This window comes from Cryptomeria japonica, chromosome 2 (assembly GCF_030272615.1).
Source record: "Cryptomeria japonica chromosome 2, Sugi_1.0, whole genome shotgun sequence".
Classification (NCBI taxonomy): Eukaryota; Viridiplantae; Streptophyta; class Pinopsida; order Cupressales; family Cupressaceae; genus Cryptomeria; species Cryptomeria japonica.
Genome location: NC_081406.1, coordinates 27,957,425 through 27,972,115, shown reverse-complemented (window position 1 = coordinate 27,972,115; position 14,691 = coordinate 27,957,425). Strand labels below are relative to the sequence as shown.

The 14,691-nt window shown below is 42.8% G+C and overlaps 1 protein-coding gene across 9 annotated transcripts in view; it reads right to left on the bottom strand.

The window, feature by feature from the left end:
- Positions 1-405: 405 nt before the first annotated feature.
- Positions 406-14,691, bottom strand: part of LOC131048511 (granule-bound starch synthase 2, chloroplastic/amyloplastic) — a 188,564-nt gene continuing 174,278 nt past the window's right edge. For all 9 annotated transcript variants that reach the window (XM_057982470.2, XM_057982477.2, XM_057982476.2 and 6 more), the window contains one exon: positions 406-655. In XM_057982470.2, the coding sequence (XP_057838453.1) occupies positions 437-655 (219 nt within the window). In that variant the 3' untranslated portion in view covers positions 406-436. The remainder of the gene's footprint in view (positions 656-14,691) is intronic.

Sequence of the window (14,691 nt, the reverse complement as noted above, 5' to 3'; positions counted from 1 at the left end):
TCTTCCAAGGAAAGAATTGTCTCTTTACCATTTGGAGCTGAAAACTTTCATGTAGTAGCCTTATGACATCATTGATATATCAGCTAGTCCAGCAGGGTTCTGATTTCCCTTCAATTATGTCTGAGTTTTGGGTTTTGAGTAAATTCCCATGAATCTACAGAGAATATCTTTCAGAGGAAAAATATTGTCCTTTTCAGTCAAAACAGATCATATTTTTCTGGAATATGAAGGATGTCTGTATTGTCTCCTAGGAAAATCAGATTAGCTAAGGTAATAGATGAGAATGTAATAGAACATTTGTGGGACCTGACAGATAAATACAAATCACTGATAAGTAATGAATTGACATTAATTTATGAAATATACCAAACTTATGGTTCATTGTATTTGAATGGTCCAGCTAATTCTATTGCCAATCCTTTTCTTTCTTTCTTTCTTATTTTTCAAAAATGAGGAAAACAGAATGTTCACAAATATGAACCTGATGCAAAATGTTATGGATCACGAGTATACATCGGGTATACTTCATCAAGCCGTACTCATGATAATATGCCTTTAGATAGACTGGCAAAAGTGCCGTATGCCAGTCATTTGCAACAAAGACAAGGTTTCCATCCCCATAACATACACCACCACATGGCACATGCCACGGAACCTGTCAAGAGGACTCAAATTCAGTATAATGTTAATGCATAATAATAATAAACTTCTAAGAGTGTACAATATTTATATGATGAACTCATTCTTTTGTTCTTAGGTAATCATATGTAGAAAGAGAGGCTATTTAAAAAGACCACAATAAGCTAAAATTAGTTAAAACATAGATGCAGAACAATTCTTCAAGCATAAACTAACTTTTGTTGTTTGTGTGATGAGCATAAGAAAAATAACAACAAAATATACCAATAATCATAGAGTTCAAGGGATTTAACCATACAAGCTTTTAGTATCTTGCACATTTCTTTTGGTAAATTTATTAGGAATAAGTATGAATCTCATCTATAAAATTGCCTGTTACCAGGTTCTTCAAACCCTCCACCTAAGATTGTAATGTCCCCAATTGAGATCTTACCTAGTTTACCCTAAAATTACAATTTGATGAGGATGGTTATGTCTAGGAATGCACAATTGCCAGCTTAACCCTTGATGTAGACACAAAATACTCTGATCAGTATATAGACTGCTGTCTTAATTTAATAATGATGAGACTGTAATTCCTTGCTTTTATTGAATGCTTATCTTTCTCCTTTGATGACCTTATTCCATACCAATTAATATTCAAGTCCACTGCAAATGATCTGACGTTATCTCTTCAGATATAAAAATCAGACTCAGACTTTCTCATTCCAATTTTCTGATCCCCTTTGCTATTTGACGAACTTACTTTATGATTGATTGATTTGAACTTATGAACTGGTCTGCTCTTATGAGCACCAATGCTAATTGAATTGCTTTCCTTCTGTTATTTCTGCTTTAGCTGATTTGCTCTCTACTAAATTAATTTTCCTTCCTTGCCCCCTTTTTAAATGACTGGATCTTCCTATTATATCCTTGATAATGGAAAAGGTCATGCCTTATTGTCTTGAAAGGACACACCTATTTGCAATTGCTGCCCTTTTTAAGGAGTCATGACCCTCTCTCTTAACCGCTAACTTTAACCTTAGTTATATTTTAATTAAATATATTTCATTGTAGGAAATCTCTGGGATTGATTACTGGGTCGGCCCTTTTTATGAGGCATCCTTGGTCGACCCTATTTTGAGTCAGCCCTCTCAGCAATGAAATGCTAGTATATCTTATTTTATATAGCCGGCCTCCTTTGCTTATCTGGAAATTTTTCTGTTGTTTTATCCTAGTCGTCCTCTTAAAGTCTTTTATTTAATCGCCTAGGTATTATTAATTGAGGAAATTATTCCCAGTCAGCTCTAAGCTTAGTGTTATCTTAGGTATTAATAAAACCCTACATTAGGTGGGGCATGACAGTCCGCCCTTCCCAAAAATGCTTGTCCTCAAGCAATAGTTTAATGATCATGGAGTCTAATTCATAATCCACCTTTTTCGATGTTATTCTCAATTTCTGTTATTATCACAAACCATATATGTTTTCTCTTAAATTCAAATGTGAGTTATAACCAATAATTGGAAACTGGCAAGGTTTAATTTAAGACAAGTTTTCTCTCATCTTCCAGAGAGAAGGATCAAGGCCATTTTGTATTTGCAAAAACTGATTAGGTTGTCCCAATGTTTGCATCATATCATAGACATCTCTCGAAGTTAAAGAGGAACTTAGAAGCATGACACACATCTATGAACTTAATTACAATGTTCTTTCCTAAATAAACTCATCAGTTTTGGTTTACTCTTGTTATTCTCATGTTCTAGGTCAACTGTAATGTCCCCTTCTCCATAGTGATTTGTTCAGTGGTCCATTGGCCTATTCCGGAGATCCGTAGGCTATTTGGAAAGGAGAATTAGGGTTTCCAACTTTTGTGGAGTTCTGCTCAAGCTTTTTAGGGTTTACCAAGAGGGAATTCTTCAATTCTGTCTATGGTTTCCTTTTGGGTTTTGTTGTCGGGAATAATCATTATGTTATGTTGTTATGTTTATGTTGTCGTCGGTAATAATGAGTTACGGCGGTCAGTTAGTTAGTCGACGGGTAGGTAGTTGGAGTCGCGACGGTTGTGTCGCACCCCTTCGGCTGTCATATATTGTGCCACCTCCGGGTGTTGGAGGACATGTAATGTGGACGACAGATTATAATATGAACATCTTTTGACATTAATGGAAAGCTTATTCTGGTACTTCCTTTGTAATTGCATTGTGCATTGCTGTTCAGTTTCTGTATTCTTCCTGTTTACCCAGTGAGGTAAACATTTGGCGTCGTTGCCGAAATTATTTCGGGAGGGACGGGAATATACTACATGGCACAGGGATAATGGGACAACCATTGCCCGAGGGGACGAGCAGTAACCCTGATGAAGATCACCAAGAATTGTTCGAAGGAGAACGAGCACTCACAAAAGATTTCTCTTGCATCCTTCAAGCGGCCATTGAAACACACGTACGGAAGGAAGCCACCATTGAGGCTGTTCCAGAGGATGCTGTGTGGAGCACGCTTGGTGTAAGCCCGGCGATGAATCGGTTGATAAGCAATTTGCCTAACCTTCTGGCTCAAGCATTTTTGGCTCTTCAAAACCGCAGAGAAGACACCTACCGTGAGAACCGACGACAGCAAATCTTACGAGAATTTCATGAGCGCCAAGATGACGGACGTAGAGAAGACCGACGAAGGACAAATAATCCTTAAATTGTGAAGGGAGAGAAATAAAGAACACTGTTAGAAGCAGAAGAATTATGTTGATTGTATACAAAAGAATGAATTAATAAAGACGTGTTGTGTTTTGGTTTATGTGTTGTGAAACATGAAATTTTACCACAATTAATGCCCAATTTACTGAATAAAGACAGAAATAAGAAATTAGAAACCGACGAGTGGGAGGCTGCGCAGAAGGCTTTGATTCTGGAACAACGTGTAGAACGTAGACGGAGGCTGAGGCAACTTGCCGAAGGACGACCTGCCGAAGGGTTGCCCGAAGGGAACCAAGGAGGTGTCACGGAAGGTGCAGAAGCCGAGGGGAATTTCTACGCGTCGCCAGACTACGGTAGAGCGAGAAGCCTCGAAGAGTTTCTGGAGGAAACTAGGCTACGGAGAGAACTAGTTGAAGAGACTCAAGATCGGTTCAAAAACTTATCTCTCACGCCACAAAGGGAGGATCACCGAAGGGAGCCGGGCACGGGTGACGACGAAGGGGAAGCTAACCGCACGGTAGGTACAAGGCAAAACACCGTACCTTCGGTCACCACCACAGGAGACATCAGCGGCATCGGAGGGAGCAGTGCCGGAGGGCAGACACAGCCACAACCACCTCCAAGTGGACGATTTCCATCAATGGTGACCAAACAAAAGTTGCCCAAATTCAATGGGGATAGCAAAGATGATCCCGCACGGCATTGCCGTACATGCGAAACCATCTGGACAGCCAACGGGGTGACTGACCAGGATGAATGGATGAAGCAGTTTCCCGCCACACTGAGAGGAGTGGCTATTGACTGGTATTCAGACTTGGATAAAACCGGGGTAACCATGTGGGATGAATTGAAGAAAGCATTCGAGAAGGAATTTCGGCTCCTCCGAGATGATAATGTGATAGTCACCGAAATTTATGGAACAAAGCAAGGAAAGAAGGAGACCGTACGGGCATATGGCCGCCGGCTGAAGGAATTAGTCGGAAAGATGGAAAGCCAACCGGCTGATGGCTTAAAGAAGCGGTGGTTTGTCGAGGGTCCGAACCCTAAGCTACGACGAAAGATGAAAATTGTGCCTCCGAAATCCTACGAGGATGCATACAACCGAGCCATGGACTTGGAAAGTGAAAATAAGACAGCCAAAAAGAAGAAGAATAGATCTTCGTCATCCTCGGAAGATGATACGTCGGAAGAAGAGAGTAGCAGTGATGAGAAGCCGAAGAAGAAAGTCACGGCCCTTCAGAAGGATATGGAACGAATGTTAAAAGAGTTTAAGACAATGAAGGGGACCACAGGCAAGGATGATGAACTGTGGTGCACAGATTGTAAGGAGAGCGGCCACGCAAAGGGTGCCTGTCCCAAGAAGGCATTCTGTGACATCTACCAGATCATGGGACACTCTACGAAGGAATGCCCATACAATCTGAAGGCACGTAACCAGCAAGTGCTCTTTGCACATGAGCAGCCCTCCACATCGGATTCAAACAATAATGCATCTTTCGAAGGCTACCGAGGAAACCGACGAGGCGGACGGGGGAATAATAATAATTCCACCAGAAACAGGGTCCAATATGATGCGAAGGGACGCCCGATGATTCAATGTAGGGCCTGCAATCAATGGGGTCATTACGCACGAGAGTGTAATAACAAAGACACCGCTCAAAAGCTATGTCAGTGGTGTGGGTCCGGTGACCATGAAGATGCCGATTGTCCGAAGTCTGGCATAGGGGCCAATCTGATTGATATAGAAGGCAACACACGGGGTAAAGAAGCCATCCTTGCTCTTACCCGAGGGCAGGCAAAGGAAGCCCGATACCCCCATCCCCGCACGGAGAAGCAGAGAATGACGGAGGCAAGGGAGGAAGTAGAAAGGGCTATGAAAGCCCAACGGGGAGAGACACACGAGTCGTCTGGACCCTACTGCACAGACGCGGAGAGGAACATTGTATGGCAGATGCTCCAAATGGAGGTACCTGTGAAACTAGAAGACCTCCTACACACCATACCGCAATTGGGGACGATGTTGTCGGGCACAAAGGTTGATAAACCCAAACCGAGAGACATGGACACTCTCATACTAGGAAGCTCGGCAACAAATCCAGTTGTACTTACCGTCAACAACGGCCGACACCCAGCCGTGGTGGAGATGGGCATCCTGGGCACCATCCTGACAGATACTATAGTAGACGGCGGTTCCGGAGTAAATGTCCTTCCGGAGGACACATGGAAAAAGCTAGGAAAGCCCACTTTGTGGCCACCTACGTTTAATTTGCTAGGTGCAAACCAGCACGGGATTAAACCCCTCGGCATGTTGATGGCACAGCAAGTCACCGTGGGTGCACAACCTTTTGTACTCGACTTCGTGGTCATTCCATTGAAACAGAAAGGGTATGACACCATACTTGGAAGAGGATGGTTGGTGGCAGTGAAAGCAAACCACAACTGGAAACGAAATACACTCTCGATGGAGAGCGGAGGCAAGAAATTCACTATTGATCTCCGGACGCAGTTGGTGAGCGAGGAACTTGCCTCTTCCTCGGGATCTGAATCCGAGAGGGAAAATGACCCACGAGACGAAGGGAGAGAGGGGATGGACCCAGATGCCGAAGGCATATTAAAAATCGAAGGTTGCTGTTCGAAGGATGACACAAATTCACTAAATGGATTGTTCCATTGGTAGCAGGAGGACTATGAGATGTTCTCACCCTCCTGTAACGTATTAAGCGTCGAAGTAGAGGAACCAGAGCAACCGACAAAGGTGTACCTGCCGGAATACAAAGAATATTCCAAGGGAGACGCCCCAAACCCTAGCGACATAGATAATCCGAAGAGTGTTGGCAACGATTGGAACCCTGTGTGGAAGGCCGCAGCCTTCAAAATCTTTATTATTCTTCTTCTTCTTATGTACGGGAAGGAGACCATGGTCACTGTAGAATTTGTGGTTCCAGGTCTTCGGATGGCCATGGAAAATAAACTTGCCACCAATAGGTTCAAATGGAAACCCTACCACGAGAAGCGTGTAGGGGACCCGAGAGGCCGAAAGGACACCCGGGAGTCCGGAGGGGGACCCGAGGGGATGGAAGGGGACTCAAGAGGCCGGGCAGGCGACTCGCCAGGTATAGGACCAAAACAGGAGACTCTCGAGCGAGGAAAACCGAGAAGGATGAAGGGCAATCCTAGAGACATGGGACCCGAGCAGACGACTCTCTAAGACATCTAAATTAGGAGATGAGGGAAAAAAAAAAACGTACGGTCGTATGACAGGCGACCGTACAGTCAAAAAAATAAAAAAAAAATTTTAAAAAGAGAGAGGAAAATGGCCACCGTACGGTGAAACCAACAACGGTGACACCACCGTGCGGTGGAATCACCACCGACGGTGACACCACCGTGCGGTGGAATCACCGACGTTGGCACCACCGGGCGGTGGAACCACCGTGCGGTGGGAGTCACCGAAGGCCGCGCAAGGATAAGACGCCGCACAACCCTGCGCAACAAGAAAGACACCGCACACCGCACAGCCCGACCACCGCACAACACTGAACACCGCCGCACAGCAAGGGTTACGCGCAGCAGCCGCAAAAGGAAAAAGAAAAAAAAAAGAGCCACACAGCCACATAAGGGCAAAACGACCGCCACAGGTAGACCAAGCAGCCGCACGATTGGAGGTGCCAGTGCTGTTATTGACCGTACAGAGAGGTTGTATGCCCGAGGTGCCATCGGGGACATTACCAGATTTAAAATGATTCGCTGGAGTTTGAAGCCAGGACACTAGAAATTCGGAGTGGAAAAGAAGGGTTTTGACATCATAAAATATCACAGAAATGATGCACGCCATGGACTTTCGTGGGGTTCTGAAGGTTGTAAATTGGTGTTGGCAGCGGGGGCGCTGCCCCTCGACCCTGCCCTGTACTGCGACAGGGAGCGCACCTGGGGCGCTGCCCCAAGACCCCGCGAGGGGTGCTACCCCTCGACCCTGCTGGGGTGCTACCCCAGACCCCACGAGGGGCGCTGCCCCTCGACCCCGCTGGGGGCGCTGCCCCTCGACCCCGCTGGGGGCGTTGCCCCCAGACCCCAGTTTATTTTGAGCTACAGAAGACCACAGGAAGTGTTGTGGTTGTTCGTCTTGTGAGAAAGAAGCCTGCAACTAAGCATTGGTGGGGAGGCCATAAGCCGTAGAGGGAGACGGATTTGGAGGTTGGGAACAAACAGAGTTTGAGGGAAGGCATTGCAGGTCCGCACAGTTGTATGACACCAGGGAGTTATTCAGTTCAGTTTTTAGCCTTTGGGGAGTGTGATGAAGGATTTGAGGTGTCTCCTAGCATTTGTGCCAGTGGATTGTGGCCACCTCCAGGCATGACTGGTATGCTTTGAGGAACTCGGAGGATGTCTCGGCTGGACGTGAGGTTGCCGTGGTGGATGCACAGAGGGCTCGGGAGGAGCTGACCACCAGGTTGGAGGCAATAGTCGCGTGAGACTTAGTTTAGCATACCCAGGAGAGCAGCACGGGTGGCTATCGAGGACAAATTGGCTAGGGAGACAGTACCATTTGAGTAGCAGTTGGTGGAAACTGAGACTGAAAAACATGTTTTGCAGACAAGTTTGGGTTAGGCACAGGAGGACTGTGATGGCAAAGGAAGCAATATTGGTGAAATCCACACTTGAGCATCGGATGGTAGCAAAAAAGGGTTTTCAGGCGAGGACGCAGCAAGTGTATAAGATCCGGGCCCGACTGGCGTCAGTAGTTCCTGCCGTTCATCTCTATTTTGTATTAAGTCATCGGAGTCGACTTCTTTTCTTGGGGGGGATGATGTTGTCGGGAATAATCATTATGTTATGTTGTTATGTTTATGTTGTCGTCGGTAATAATGAGTTACAGCGGTCAGTTAGTTAGTCGACGGGTAGGTAGTTGGAGTCGCGAGGGTTGTGTGGCACCCCTTTGGCTGTCATATATTGTACCACCTCCGGGTGTTGGAGGACATGTAATGTGGATGACAGATTATAATATGAACATCTTTTGACATTAATGTAAAGCTTATTCTGGTACTTCCTTTGTAATTGCATTGTGCATTACTGTTCAGTTTCTGTATTATTCCGAAGATCCGTAGGCTATTTGGAAAGGAGAATTAGGGTTTCCAACTTTTGTGGAGTTCTGCTCAAGCTTTTTAGGGTTTACCAAGAGGGAATTCTTCAATTCTGTCTATGGTTTCCTTTTGGGTTTTTCATGAGCTTCAGGGTGGCATAACACGCATTCGATTCTTTGGTGAAGTGAGAACTTACTATTTTTAGTAAGTTAGGGTTTGGTTGTTTGGATGATGTTGTCTTATTGAGCTTTCCAAGCTCTTTCTCTAGGTGCAAAGATCATGTTTTTCGGAGAAGTATTCCATGACTTACTATTTTTAGTAAGTGGTAGTATTGAGCAATTCTATTTTTAGCAGTTTGGACAGGGTCCTGTTCCTGTAGCAGTTCAGTGGTCTCCATTGCGCAGCTTCATCCTAGATTTTGTTGGTAATCACTATTGGAGCATAAGTGATTTAATTAAATATTATTTCCTTATCCTAAGGTTTAACATTTAATTATTTTATTACTGATTAATGATATATTGGGCGACTTAGGAAAAGACATTTTTATATCTAATATCAATGTTATATTTTCCTAAGTTAGGCGTTGAAATTTGAAGATGCATTAAGTTATTGTTGAAGACTTAGGCAAGTTCGAACTTGCTTAATTAATGGTTAAAACGCATCTTGGGCGCCCACCTTGGGAAACAAAATGAAATGTCATTTGGACGCCATATGATAGTGAAATGAAATGAAATTTGGAGACGTGAATTTGAGAGCATTTACATTTGAATTTCAAAGGCAAAAAACTATACATACATGTGCTTGGCCTCCCATTTGGACATATTGAAAATTGCATTGTTATGCTGCCGGTTTGACAATAGAAATATAAGCTTCAAAGTGAGCCTTCCCAGCTAAGTGCAGTTTCGTACTTGCAAGACAGTACCTAGCTGTTTTCCGTGTTCTCTCAATGTTCTTGGTGAATTTGTTGAAGTGTGGGATTGCTGTATTTGCTGTGGTTTGAATTTCAGTGTATTTCCAGGCTGCTGGGAAAGTCATGGCTGAAGCATACTTTCATTCATAAGTCTCTGATTGATCGCCTGCTGCTTTTGGATATTGGTTCTTTGATTTCTATGTCCCAGGCGAAGGAATTTGTAAGTTTCCAGCACTAATCTCTGAGTATTCAATTTAATATTGCAAATCCAAGTTCCCAGCTATGGCGCTTTTCTTTGTGTGGACATTTGGAAGTAAGTTGAGTTAAGTGGGATGTTTGGTGGTCATTTTATTGGTTGTTCTTGGTTAGTATTGATATATTTGCAGTTTGGGTTTGGTGTGGAGTGATTTGGGCGAGTTGTGAGAGTGTTCTATGCAATTTAGTGTGTCTTGGTGTTGTTGGTTATGCGTTTCCAACATGCTGTCAAAAATTACAGATTTCTAGACGTTAGTGTTTGGGTGTGCATTTAGGAATATGAGTAGATTAGTGTATTGGGGAGTGATTTGGAGAGATTTGGGTGATTTTGGGGAGAGATTTGAGTGTGTAATAGCTTCTTGAAGTTGCTGGTCTGCATGTCATTGCTCTTAGAATTTCATAATTTCATGTTGAAGGGCTTTTGGGGAGTTAGCACTTGCTTGGGAATATTTATCAACTTGGACAGCATTACTTCTCAATTCAATCTCTCTAATTCCTATATTTTAAAATTAAGTAGTACTACTACTAACCATTTCTGTTGTGTTGCTTGCCCACTACATAAGTGGAAGAGGTTGGCTTAGTCGCCTTCTTGCTTTGTAATTCAGTTTATGTACTCAGTCCTCCCACTGAATAAGTGGTCAAGTGATAAGTTTTATGCAATTGTCCTCCCGCTGAAATATGCGGTAGAGTGATAGCTTAATGTAATGTCCTCCCGCTGAAATACGCGGTAGAGTGATTGAGTTTCAGTTTCTTGTTATTTCCCTTGGCTGGTTTACCACCAAGAGTTTAGTTTCTATCCTGTTGGATAAGCAGAAGGGGTTGGCTTGCCGCCCGTGCACTGTAATTTCAGTTTGGTTTATGGTGTTAATGATTCCCAGAACATCGTATGCTCTCACCCTCCCAGATTGGGCTCTCGGTGAACAAAAGGTGGAAGGATTCCCTTTCAGTAGTTTGGATTATTTCTCTAACCTTAATGGGTTATGGTGTTTGCTTGTAACTCTTATTGCTAAAAAAAAAATAAAAAAAATTAAGAGGAATATTACATCAACAAAAATAGAATTCATGATGATAGAAATCAGTAATCATAAATATTCATGTAGTAGATACGCCAAACACAAAGTATACACATAAAAACACTAAGCATGCACATGAATATATGCAAACACGAAGTATACACACAAATAGAATTATTGTTAGATGCTTCTCAATGACTAGAATGCATCCATAGATTTATCCTAACACATTTTGGAATCAAGTTGTTTATGCCAAGAAACAACAATTCAACAATAACATGCTAATTGCTAAGTAAACTCAATCTACCATTAATGGTTTTAAGAAATAATGAGCATTTAGTGAATAAGCAAATTATGATATACATTATGACTAGCTAATTATCCTATAACCAATCATTGCTTAGTAAGGTAGGAGACTCGAAAGGATGTCGATAAACTGCCCAACCCAACTAAGCCCCAGAGCACACAACATCCAAGTCATGGCTATTTGCATCACATCCCACAAGGGGCAGAAACGTCCAACCAGAACCAAATCCATCCCTTGGGGTGATCAATTCATCTCTTAGCCGACAAGAGGCGGGAACATCCAACCAAGACCAGATCCATCCCTTGGGTTAATCAATTCATCACTTAGCCCACAAGAGGTAGGAACGTCCAACCAGGACCAGATCCATCCCTTGGGGTAATCAATTCATCGCTTAGCACACAAGAGGCACGAGCATCCAACCAAGACCAGACCCATCCCTTGGGGTAATCAATTCATCACTTAGCCCACAAGAGGCAGGAATGTCCAACCAGGACTAGATCCATCCCTTGCGGTAATCAATTCATCACTTGGCCCACAAGAGGCAAAATGTCCAACCAAGACCAAATCCATCTCTTGGGGTAGTCAATTCATATATCTAATTTTTATTAAGGGTGTTCAACCATAAAGGGTTAGGATAAGGAGGCATAATAGGGTACCCAAGAGATCCTCTATCCTAGGCCTAAGAGAAGGTATACCATCCCTCTTGGCCTCATGTGGCCTTTCGCCATCTCATATGAGATGGTGTACCTAGTGAGGAATCCTATAGCTGTTTCCCCCCCATCTTACCATCCGTTTTCTTCATCTCTTGTTTCTTTATTTGATATCACTTCAATATTATGGTCTTGGCTTCTCTTCCCACATTTATGCCCTGGCTCCCATCTTTCTTTACATTTCAAACACAAGTTTTTCTGCTTAAGGTCCTTTGGATAACAGATGTGCTTGTGCCTCCATTCATCTTTGCATTTGCAACACACCTTTTTCTCCTTGGTTTCATCTTGTTCACAAGTGTGTCCTCATTCCCATTTCTTCTGGCAGCCAAAGCATAGACCCTTCTTCCTTAGTTCCTCTTGTTCATCATGAGGAATGAATGTCCTCTTAAGGTGATCCCTGTCATGGAAGTGCTTATCCCTTGATGTTGTCTTCTTAGAGTGATCTCATCCCTTGGTTTGGGCAGCCTCCAACCGAGTAGCCTTAAGGATCGCTTCTTGGAGAGTAGAGGGATCCAAAGCACTCACTAGTCCTCCGGTTGTATCCGTTAGTCCCTCTATGAATAGGTAGGTGAGCCTTTCTTTAGATATCCTAGGAACCATAACGGCTAACCTTTGGAATTTTGTGATATATTCTTCAAGAATCCCCCTTTGCCCGATCCTTGTAAGTTCCTTGAAATATATTTGGGAATGTGTTTGATCAAAGCTTCCAATAAGTCTTTTCTTGAAGGTATCATAGGTTTTTATATTCTTGTGGTCTTGGGTAACTAGGCCATGATGCCACCAGTCACGTGCCATTCCTTCTAGGTGTAATATGGCGAATGTGATGGCATCCCTTTTTGTCATAGGGCAAAGGGTTAGATATGTTTCTAGTTTTTGTAGCCATGCATGAGCTGTAACTTTTCCTGATCCATCAAAACTTGGGATGGATAATTTCCCTATTTTATTTTGTACACTTAGGTTGGGTCGGTTATCTCCCTTCCAAAGAATACTCTTCATTCCATCCTCACAATATGCTGTGAAAGGAATACTGTTGTGACCATTTCACACATTACCCCATCATAAATGGGGACCCCCTCTTTTTCTTTCAGTTTTAGGTCTTAGATAGGTTTAGTAGCATTCTGATCCTTTAGTTTGAGTGGAGTTGAGTCGGTTAGCTCTTAAGGCATAAGAAATGAACAAATTGTGATGATCATTTCATTTGATCATCAACACCATATCCCTTCAAAATCAAAGATGAAATTATGAGTCTAAGTATGGAGAGGTATCAAACGAGGTGGAATGCTTGAAGAGAGGTAGTCAAGACATAAAGCAATGATGAATGAACCATGTCAAGCACTTAAGATGAATGAAGCATGTCGATGAAACAGCAAAATGGAAGAAATGAAGTCACTTCCAGTGACCCTTCAAATCCCTGACCAGTTTAACTATCACTTCCAGTGACACCTTAGATCTCTGACCTGCCTCCTCAAGCACTACCAGTTGGTGGTCAAATCTCCGACCTGCTTGGTGTCATTTCCAGTTGCCAGTCCAAAGTCCGATCAGGTTGAAAGACCCATATATTTGCAAAGATCAACATTTCTTGAAGTCAATGCTTAAGGGTTTTAAAGTTTAATGAAGTCTAAGATGAATGAAGTTGCTAAGGGTAAGTGGAAACATGTTGAAATGCTAAGTTGCACTCACACTTTAGTGTCACTGCCACTTGATCCTAAAATCTCTGATCTGCCTTATACACTTCCAATTCAATGCGAAATCCACAATCATTGCCAATAGTGCTTCAAAACTGGATCAGCTCATAAACCCTGCCAGTTGGAGATGAAAAGTCCGAACTTATTGCATGACTTCTAGTGAGGGGTGAAAACCACGACCACTGTCAGTGCACCCCCAAATCTCCACTACTGCCAGTAGGGTCCTAAACCTCTGACCATACTAATAGTGCTTCCAATGGGCATTCAAATCCCCGCCCAAGGACATCAATAAGTGATGTCGATGTTGATGAGAAGAGGACAAGTTCAATGTGTCAAACAAAACAAAGGTATGAGTGAATTGATGAGAGGATGCAAGAACTTGAGGTGACTTCCAGTTGCACACTAGATTTGCAAACACTGCCAGTGCCTTATGAAATCCACGATCAGTACCAATGCCTATCCAAAAGCCCGACCCTCTTGATAACACTGCCAGTGATGGGTGAAAAGACCGATCACTTATGACCATTGCAAGTTGTGCCTATGATCCACTAACTTCAAGTTAGAGGAAAATCGCGAACTTCCACTTGGAGGTAAAAATCACGACCTCCCTATGATCACTTCCCATGACCCTTAGAATCCATGACAAAGATGAATAAGGCCTGTGTTTAAAGCGCTGAATGAGATATAAGTAGAGGGGCCTGCTTAGATGATAGACGTTCTATTCAAAATTTTAAAAAACTAAGGCAAGTCGGCCTACCGACATTTGAATTTAAAATGTGTAAATCATTAAATGGGAAGTTGAAAGATCAAGTCAGCTTATGGAAAACAAATACCAAGAGACATCCTCTCAAGATCGATTCTTATTTAAGATGGTTGATCGTTCCATTGAAACAACCATCAATATCATGCGATTTATCTCTGATATTCAGCAGTGACCTTCTTCATTGCAAAGGGAACTTGTGTTTTCAAGCAAGCAATGAATTTCATCAGCAAGAACAGCGATTTCATCTCTCAATCAGGAGCAGCGATACCCTTCATCAGGATCAGCATTAAGACAACGAATCTACCCTCCAAGACAGAAAATTTGCCATCAAGGATAACGATTCTGATCAAGCAAGGCAGCGAATCACAGCAAACTCAATTGGCAATCAGCGAATCTAACATTCAACATCAGTGATTTTCATCTTTGCCACAGCAATATCTAATCAAAATAAGGATAATTTTTCCGAATTAACAGCATATCTGAGATTACCAGTGAGAGAAATATTCATTTGCAGGCCTGAGTTGAGTTGTTGTGATCATGTCTATTTAGAATCAGACCTAAGATTGATGCTAACACAGCTATAGGGCTAGCGTTTTAAAAAGTTGAGTAAATAAAATCTCTTATACATCATGCTTTAAAGCCCTTAATTTGTTCTTGT